This window comes from Sarcophilus harrisii, chromosome 3 (genome assembly GCF_902635505.1).
Source record: "Sarcophilus harrisii chromosome 3, mSarHar1.11, whole genome shotgun sequence".
NCBI lineage: Eukaryota > Metazoa > Chordata > Mammalia > Dasyuromorphia > Dasyuridae > Sarcophilus > Sarcophilus harrisii.
Window position 1 is genome coordinate 605,056,696 of NC_045428.1, and position 9,688 is coordinate 605,066,383.

The window sequence follows — 9,688 nt, forward strand, 5'->3', positions numbered from 1 at the left end:
GTTCTTCCATATGCATTTTGTTATTTTTTTCTAGATCATTAAAATATTTTCTTAGAAGTCTGATTGGTATAGCACTAAATAAATAGATTAATTTAGGGAGTATTGTCATCTTTATTATATTTACTTGGCCTATACAAGAGCACTTAATATTTTTCCAATTATTTAAATCTGACTTTGTGTGGAAAGTTTTTTGTAATTTTGCCCATACAATTCCTGACTTTTCTTTGGTAGATTCCCAAATATCTTATGCTGTCAACAGTTATTTTGAATGGAATTTCTCTTTGTATCTCTTGCTGTTGGATTTTGTTGGTGATGTACCCCTGTACCCAAGGTGCTGCCTGCCTTCCCCCTCCGCCTCCCTTCTGGGGTCTGCTCAGAGGCTACTTCTGCAAAGAAGCCCCTTCTAATTCCCCAGCTATTACCCGTCTCCCCTGACGCAACCCACTTTACACTTTACATACCCCTTACCTGTTTCAGATCCCCAAGATTCAAATTCATGCCTTAGTGGCCTCATGCCTTAGGTTGTATCTTCCCCTCTTAAAGGTTGCTAAATACCTTTTTCTTTATTAAAGTTCACATGGATTTAGCCTGCCACCAGCAGCATAAGAAAAGCTTTGCCTCTGGAGCTGCAGGTCATCTAAACTCATGTTTTGTTTTGAGACACCTTGCCATAACCCAAATATACTTTTGAGGTCCTCAACTCCAACTCCACCATATATGGTGACAGAACCCTATCACATTTGACCTGGTGCACTGCACTAACTAGCTGCCCCCATCACAACTTGACTTTTATGGAAATGTTTTGCATAATGTCACTTGTAGTTTCTTCATTGTGGGTAAGAATAAGGGAGAGAACCTAGATTCAAAAATCTTAAAAAATAAATGTAAAAAAGGTCTGGATGTAACTCAGGCAAAATATAAAATAAATGAATTATTAAAAAAAAAAAAAAACCAGAATCCAAAAGGCCTCCAAATTCCTAGTGCCTCAAGGAACAGAGAGAATGAAAAAGATCTAACTCAGAGTAAGTTCCATGAATCTAAAATTAAAAGGTTTGAATGCTGAGCAAGATAAAGAAGAGAAAGTAAAAAAAAAAAAGCTTTTCAAGGAAAAGGCACAGAAAATAAAATTAATCATTTAAAAAATAGGAAAGGGGGGACAGCGAGGCAATGCAGTCCATAGAGTAGATAGGCAGTAAGACAGACTTGAGTTCAAATCTGGCCTCCGACACTTAACATTTCCTAGTTGAGCAAGTCACTTAACCCCCCATTTCTTTAGCCAAAAAAAAAAAGAAAAGAAAAAGAACAGAAATGGGGATTCTACTTCAATTTTGAATGAATGATACTGAAAAAAAAAAAGACATGAAAGATGCAAGAGATTAGAATAGAAAAGATTTACGTCATCTCCTAAATAAAAATTGCTCAAGCATATATTTGAGACATATATATATATATATTTTGGGATTAGACAGGACCGGAATTTTGCATCAATTATTAACACTTATAATGGGAAGATTTGGTTTTTTTGTCATTCTCTATTTCAGTAAGTAAGAGATGTACACCAATTTTTTTTTTTTGTATAAAAATATTTGTTTTTAAAATAAAAGTAAAGTGTTAGATATAATCAACAAATGTAGATAGGAGAATTCTTGATTCAAGATCTAGATTTAAAAGATAATGTCATGAAAATAATTTTATGATTTCTTGTAATAATTTTTGCAATAATATATTCAACACTGGTGAAAATGATAACAGGAAACCATCAATATCTGATTTCCTTTTTAATTTTGAAATTCATACAAATGAAATCAAATGAACATTTTAAATTTACAGAAAAATATTTCAAGAAACAAATCTGCAAACCCTGAATTTCTTTCTTCAGTTATAATGAATTTAATAAACCATTTTTCAAGGCTTTCCCAGTCCTTCTGTTTTATTGCATGTATTATTATTGTAATAATGCATTCCTTATTATTTTAGATTAGAGGATCAAAGGAGGAACAATCCTATGGCTAGTATAATTCCCACTGTTAATCTGTCCTATCCAAAATAGAAAAAAAAAGTTTCACGGATATAAAGGACTTTCCGCATTGATTACATTTAAAAGGTTTCTCTCCTGTGTGGATTCTCTGATGTGCAGTAAGACTAGCTCTTGCTATGAAAGCCTTTTCACACTTTTTACATATAAAAAGTTTCACTCCAGTGTGTGTTCTCTTATATCTAGCAAGTTCGGAGCTGGATGTGAAAGCCTTTCCTCATTGATTACATTTAAATGGTTTCTCCCCTGCGTGGATTCTCTGATGTGCAGCAAGACTGGTACTGCATGTGAAAGTCTTTCCACACTGATTACATTTAAAAGGTTTCTCCCCAGTATGAATTCTCTGATGTCTAGCAAGATTGGAGCTGAATGTGAAAGCCTTTCCACACTGATTACATTTAAAAGGTTTCTCTCCAGTGTGGATTCTATGATGTCTAGCAAGATCGGAGCTGGATGTGAAAGCCTTTCCACATTGATTACATTTAAAAGGTGTCTCTCCAGTGTGGATTCTCTGATGTGCAGCAAGACTTGCACTGCATTTGAAAGTCTTTACACACTGATTACATTTAAAAGGTTTCTCTCCAGTGTGGATTCTCTGATGTCTAGCAAGATCGGAGCTGGACGTGAAAGCCTTTCCACATTGATTACATTTAAAAGGTTTCTCTCCTGTGTGGATTCTCTGATGTCTAGCAAGATCGAAGCTGGATGTGAAACCCTTTCCACATTGATTACATTTAAAAGGTTTCTCTCCAGTGTGGATTCTCTGATGTGCAGCAAGGTTGGCACTTCGTGTAAAAGCCTTTCCACACTGATTACATTTAAAAGCTTTCTCTCCAGTGTGGATTCTCTGATGTGCAGCAAGATTGGCACTTTGTGTGAAAGCCTTTCCACAGTGAGTACATTTAAAAAGTTTTACTCCAGCGTGTATTCTCTTATGTCTAGCAAGATCAGAGCTGAATGTGAAAGCCTTTCCACATTGATTACATTTAAAAGGTTTCTCTCCAGTGTGGATTCTCTGATGTGCAGCAAGACTGGCACTGCATGTGAAAGTCTTTCCACACTGATTACATTTAAAAGGCTTCTCTCCAGTGTGGATTCTCTGATGTGCAACAAAACTAGCACTGCATGTAAAAGTCTTTCCACATTGATTACATTTAAAAGGTTTCTCTCCAGTGTGGATTCTCTGATGTGTAGCAAGACTGCCCTTCACTGTGAAAGCCTTTCCACAGTGATTGCATTTAAAAAGTTTCACTCCAGTGTGTGTTCTCTTATGTCTAGCAAGATCAGAGCTGGATGTAAAAGCCTTTCCACACTGATCACATTTAAAAGATTTCTCTCCAGTATGGATTCTCTGATGTAAAGCAAGATAGGACCTCCATGTGAAAGCCTTTCCACATTGATTACATTTAAAAGGTTTCTCTCCAGTGTGGATTCTCTGATGTGCAGCAAGACTGCCACTGCATGTGAAAGTCTTTCCACACTGATTACATTTAAAAGGTTTCTCTCCAGTGTGGATTCTCTGATGTGTAGCAAGACTGGCATTGCATGTGAAAGTCTTTCCACACTGATTGCATTCAAAAGGTTTTTCTCCAGTGTGGATTCTCTGATGTCTGGCAAGATTGGCACTGAATCTAAAAGTCTTTCCACATTGATTACATTTAAAAGGTTTCTCTCCAGTGTGGATTCTCTGGTGTAAAGCAACATGGGCCCTCTGAGAGAAAGTCTTTCCACATTGATTACATTTAAAAGGTTTCTCTCCAGTGTGGGTTTTCTCATGTTTTGCTAGACAGGAGATATTTTTAAAAGTTTTTCCACATTGATTGCATATGTAAGGCTTTCCACATTGAAGACTTAAATAAGGCTCCTCTCTAGAGTGGATTCTCTGATAGTTCAGCAGGAATGAGGTATAATGGAAAGCTCTCCCACATTCAGTACATTTATGAGATACCTCTCCTGTATGAGCCTTCTGCGAGCTATCAAGAGCTGGATTCCAACCAAAGACTTTCCCACACTGATCACAAGCAGATCTTTTAATTGCAGGACAGTAAAGAAGAGATGAGTGATAGGATGAGGATACTTCACATACATTATGTTCCTCAAGTTCTTTTCCAATATGCATTTGCTGATGAGTAAGGAGATTAGAGTTTTGACTGACAGCCTTCTCAACATTATTACTTATGGAAAGTATTTTTTCAGTATCACTTTTCTGATGCCCAGTGAGGTCTGAACTGCACTTCACAGCTATATCCCATTGATTACCTGGAACCAATGGCTCTACCTCTTCAGTGAAGCCTTTCTTGTATTCACTACCTTGAAGGTAATCACTTCCTGAGGTCATTTTCCTGCTGTGATTTAGAACAGAAGACCATCTGAATCTCTTTCCAATTTCATACAGTTCACAATCACTCTTTGGATATTTATCTTCTTTGAGAATAAAATTATGCAATTCCTTCAAATTGAAGTCAAAGGGAGCATCATCTATGAATCTTTGCAGATCGTGTTCTTCCACAAAAATGCCCAGATTTTTACTCATCTCATTTACTGTGAACCCAGTTTTTACATCTGAAAAAGACAAACATAAATACACAAAAAGGCATACACACATGTATAAACACAAATAGGAATGTAATGTAAAAATCACTGCAGCTTGTAACCATACTAAATATACAAAACTTCATAGGTGTACTCAGTGCAAGCAATGGCTTTTAATAACCCAAGTCATTTTTAAGAAGAGACAGACTGGAGGCAGCTAGGTGGTGCAGTGGATAGAGCACTAGCCCTGAAATCAGGAAGATCAAATCTGGCCTCAGATAATTACACTTCCTAGCTCTGTGACCCTGGGCAACTCACTTAACCCCAACTGCCTCAGCAAAAATGATAATAATAATAATAAAAATAAAAGAGAAATAGATAATATGGGAGACATGAATCTCAAAGTACTGGACCAATTAGAGAATTGTCCTGTCCCAATGAAATATACACATTCAGCAAAGGCAGGGGCCCAAGGCCAAGATGACTACCAAATACTTAATGACAGTAGATTAGAGTCTTCTTTGTGCTGGAATAGTTTTTCCTAATTAGAGGGAACACTCAGCCAAGGAACAGTTGAAAATTATTATAGAGCAGAGAAGAAGTCGACTGCTTTCAGAGATATGTTGGATTGTACCACATTTACTCATCTGGGAAAAAAGTAATGAGTAATCCAAATGAGTTTGATGAAAATAATAGGGAAATTCAGAAGGTATTCAATGAAAAATGAAAACTCTATAAGATTTACAAGATTACAATTACTTTAGATTACCCATCTGGAGGAAAGCAGTGCTTAACTCTCCTAAAACTATAAGCAAAGGTTACAGACATGTTGTTTTTTTGCCCCAGTAATAAAGACAGATAAAATTCATTTTTTTTTACTTTTTTCCCTAAATATCTTAGCAAATAGACCTAATAGATTATATCGACGTCAAAGGGCACATATAATTTTGTAACTCTTTGGACCAGTTCATAATTTCAGCAACAATATATTAGTGTCCCCAACATGATATTAAAATAATCTTTTTGCTTTGCATATCCTGCCCCTCACTGTGCCAGAGGTGAAAGTTTTGGAGGCTGAGACCCCTGGCCAAAGCAGATTCCCCTGGAGCTTGCTCTTGGCTAACTTGGCAGAGTGTGCATAGAGTGCATAGTCCTTTATTTGAGTCAAATCTCTGTCTAGGGAGATGAGATCCCTCCTAAAATCCTATTAAGGTCTGGATAACTTCTGGAGTTTTATTCACTTTTGCTGCTCAAAATGAATGTGAGGCATTTATTTTTTGTTTGGGGGGAGGAGGGGAGAGATTGTTAGGGAGCTAAGTATTTCCTGTCCTATTGTGCCATCTTACCAAAAACCTCTCCCATTCTTTTAAGCCCATTTTCACAGAGTTTATCTAACAAATGTGGCAGTAAGATCCGCCACCTGACTGAGGGTTAATTATGTAACTCAAAAAAGTACAGCCAGCACCATAATGGATGCAGACTTGGTGCCCTCAGATGACTGAACACTCAATCCAGTTTCTGGGATGTAACACAGTATGGATTACTTCTGTGCTCATTTTGAACTGATGTGGAACACCAAGAAAAGAGAGGAAATGGTCCTTACCCAGGGACAGCAGGTTCTGGACAATCTCCATCATGACTTCCTTGTAGAGCTCCTTCTGAGAAGGGTCCAGGAGATCCCACTCCTCCTCAGTGAAGTCCACCGCAACATCCTTGATTGTCACCAATTCCTAAACCATCAAAAGTCACGTCATTTAGTGCTGAAAGGGACTTTAGAATTTATCTAGTTCTCTATTAAGATAGAGGAAGAAGTTGAAGCAGAAATGGGATTTGCCTCATATCTATCAGATGAACTAATAAGACCAAAAATGATCAATGCTGGAAAGAATGTGGGAATACTGGGGCACTGACGAGGAAATGAGAAGTGATCCAAGGTTTCTGGAGAGCAACTTGGAATTATGAACAAAGAGCAACCAAACTGTGCCAATCTTTAGATCAAATATAGCATCACTAGGTCTGTAATATTCCAAAGAAATCATAAAAAGAGGTAAAGGGCCTACACGTGCAAAAATATTCATAGCAGCCTTTTCCTGGAGGCAACATTGTGGAAACTGAGGGAATTCCCAGCAAGTGGGGGATGGCTGAACAAGCTGTGGTGTATGAATATAATGAAATAGTACTATACAATAAGAAATGATAAAGAGGCAGATTTCAGAAAGAACAACAAAACCAAATTATTGGAAAGTGAAATGACCAGAGCCAGGAAAAGATTGTATACAGAATCAGCAACAAAGTTAGGTAATCAGCTATGAAGGACTCTGCTCTTCTCAGGAGGACAAGGATCTAAGGCAAATACAAGATTCAAGAAGGAAAAGGCTTTTCACACCCTAAATAAAGAAGTGATGGGCTCTGCAATGATTAAAGAATATATCTTTTAATTACTTTATTCTTTTTTTTCCTTCTGTTTTGATCTGTTTCATTTTTCACAACTCTGATTAACAGGGAAATAGGTTTTAAATGACAGCACGGATATATACCTATATGAAGTTGCCCACCTTTTTATTAGGAAAGGAGGGAAAGGATGGTGAAAAATTTACAACTCCAATTGTTATAAACATGAATACTACCATTGGTGCTCACATGAAGTTGAAAATAATTTAAAACAAACAAGCAAATGCACCTTTGGGTATCTGGGTCCTAACTTCTTTCTAACTCTCTCTGAGACCCAACAGATCCCACCAAAGCCCAGGTCAGGTAAGGAGGAGAGATTGTTTCTGTGACATCTGAGGAAATGTAACCCCCCATTCATGGAGTCTGTCACACCCTCCAGCGGATAAATAAACCACAGTTTACTCTCTGGCTGGACCCTGAGCTCCCTAACTATCCCTACCAAGGACCCTGACAATTCCCACAACAGGATCAATGAGATGATCTTTATGTGGCTCCTGCCCCACGGCAGACACCACAACACCCGCCCCAGCTTCTCACACCTCAGTCGTCCTCTCTGCCCCAGGGACACTGGCCTCCTGGCTTATATTTAACCAGGACCCTCTGTCCCCTGTCCCTGGACCTTTTCAATGGCTTCTCTCCTGTCTGCAATGGCCTCCTCCCTCACCTCCTGCTTCCTTCACATCTCAGCTAAATTCTCCCTTTCTGTAACAAGCTTTTCCTGGTCCCCAAACTGCTGAACCTCCGTCTGAGAGTGGCTCCCATCTACACTCTCCAGCGCAGGTGTGGACACAGCTCATGACATGTTTTCTCCCCTGGGAGGCTCCTTGAGGGCAGGATCTGATTTTTTTTCTTTACCTTCCTCTGCATCCTCAGTGGTTCCCCCGGAGCTTGGCCCAGAGGAGCTATTTTCTGGCTCCTCTTGATTAAGTTGATCTTGACCAGGCAAAGGAAAGGGACTCAGAGAACCCTGGGAACTGCTGGGTGCTCTGAGGGGCAGGAAATGGGCAGAGGGGGGCAATTCCTGCCTTGCTGCCAGTCCTGCCGGGGCCCCCTCCCTCCAACAGGAGGAAGCTACCTGGGCTCCCTTGGACGCCCCCTGGGCCGAGGTTGCTCAGCTCTGGGCAGGGACCCCACTCACCTGGGACGCGGGGCTCCAGCTGCCGGGGGCCATGTCTCTGTTTCCAGGCTTGGGTCCTGTTCCAGCTGCCCTGGGGAGGGAGAGGGAGCCCAGAGAGGGAGGCCGGGGTCTGAGGCTTCCCTTTCTAGGCTTCATGCTGACCTGCCCACAATGAGAGAGAGAGAGGAGGAGGAGAAGTCTCAGCTCAAAGGAGGCAGAGATCTCGCCTGTGGGGGCAGGGAGACCCTCCCCCTACTTCCACCTCTGACACTAAGGTCTCCTGCACTGCCGGAGCCTCAGCCCCATGGGGACAAGACCACAAGGCCTTCCCCCGAATCCCTGGAAGGCCAGTGTGACCTGGCCAAGCCCTCGGTCCCTGCCTGCCTCAGTTTCTCCATCTGTAACATGGGACCCCCACCTGCCCAAGGTCCCAGGACCCCCGGGAGGGTCATCGGTCAAGGCGAGGAGCAGGATGGGAGCCCCAGTCCCCCTCCCCCTCCTGCCAGGGAACCCCCTGCACCCCCAGTCTTCCAGGTGAAGGCAAAGGACGGGACAAAGTTTGCAGAGAGTGCTCCCGTGTCCCAGGCCCCGCCCTCAGGGCTTCAGAGAAGGGAGGGCCTGTTCTCACCCCTTTCTGCACTGGAGGAAACTGAGGCAAAGGGCGGAAAGCTACAGAACCCTCCCCCCTACCCCAAGTGTGCAAACTGGTGATTGCTGAGGAGACCCCGCAAAACGGGGAGCTTGGTGGGGGAGGGGTCAGTGGGTTCCTCAAGGAACACCAGGCAGTGCCCCTCCCCCCCAGCCACAGGGATGCACAAGCACGCCCCTCCCCCACCTCATCCCATGCAGGAGAAATCTCTCAGGGCTCAGGCCCCAGTGCCGCCCCCCCCCGCGCCCCGCACAGACCCCACCCGCACTCAGGCCCCACCGCGCACCAGTTCTTTTCACCCCCCCCCCCCCAGCTCCCGCACTCTGCACCGGCTCCCGCACGCGCACCCCCACACTGGGAGCCTGGACAAGCTGCACCCGAGCTCCAGACGCCGCCAAGGCGCCCACCTCCGCGGAAGGGAGGAGCCTTCAGATGGAAGCAGAAGCCCGGCCCCGCCTCCAGAGACGCCCTCCCCTCCCCAGCCGGAAGGAAAACCAGAAACAAACCTGGGACCGGGGAAGCGGCGCCTGCGCCCCGGGGACTCCCGGCATGCCCTGCGGCTCAGCGGCCCAGGGGCAGAGGCGAGAGTGACGTCACTAGGAGGCCTTTTTTGACGCTGTAAAGACTTTATGTCGATTTCAGCAGCGTCCCGAGCCTTTGCGGAGGAGCTGGGGGTGACCTGTGCGGTCGGTGCAGGAAAGAGACCCGGATGTGACGGGAAATTCCGGAGGGAAAAGTGCATGTCTAAGTTCTGCGTTAGCTCATTTGCATAATTACTGAGGAGGGCGCGGACCCCTTCTCCCTCCGTGAGGGGGGCCCGGGAGAAGCGCGCTCGTGCTCACCCCCCAGCCCCGGGCAGCTGCTCCTTCCTGCGTCCGTGGGGGGCAGGGAGGCTCCCTCCGAG

General features: G+C 43.2%; 2 protein-coding genes across 2 annotated transcripts in view; both read right to left on the reverse strand.

Annotated features, from left to right (window-relative positions):
- Positions 1-9,181, reverse strand: part of LOC100926302 (zinc finger protein 664) — a 43,708-nt gene extending 34,527 nt beyond the window's left edge. Inside the window, exon 1 of the mRNA XM_031964065.1 lies at positions 9,132-9,181. The gene's annotated coding sequence lies outside the window, so the exon portion shown is untranslated. The remainder of the gene's footprint in view (positions 1-9,131) is intronic.
- Positions 1,738-9,632, reverse strand: LOC100924741 (zinc finger protein 665-like). The gene is made up of 4 exons (XM_031963965.1): positions 9,291-9,632; positions 8,157-8,226; positions 6,171-6,297; positions 1,738-4,597 (listed from the first exon to the last, which is right to left on the reverse strand). The coding sequence occupies exons 1-4, from the start codon at positions 9,524-9,526 to the stop codon at positions 2,253-2,255; spliced, it is 2,778 nt and encodes a 925-aa protein (XP_031819825.1). The 5' UTR covers positions 9,527-9,632; the 3' UTR covers positions 1,738-2,252.
- Between the last annotated feature and the right edge of the window lie 56 nt (positions 9,633-9,688).

Bases quoted from the DNA above. Each gene is read 5' to 3' on its own strand.
- LOC100924741 (XM_031963965.1), bottom strand. From the start codon at position 9,526: ATGCACTTTTCCCTCCGGAATTTCCCGTCACATCCGGGTCTCTTTCCT. The intron at 6,298-8,156 runs GTGAGTGGGGTC...TTGATGGTTTAG, and splicing joins GCTGGAGCCCCGCGTCCCAG to GAATTGGTGACAATCAAGGA. The intron at 4,598-6,170 runs GTAAGGACCATT...TGTCTTTTTCAG, and splicing joins CCAGAACCTGCTGTCCCTGG to ATGTAAAAACTGGGTTCACA.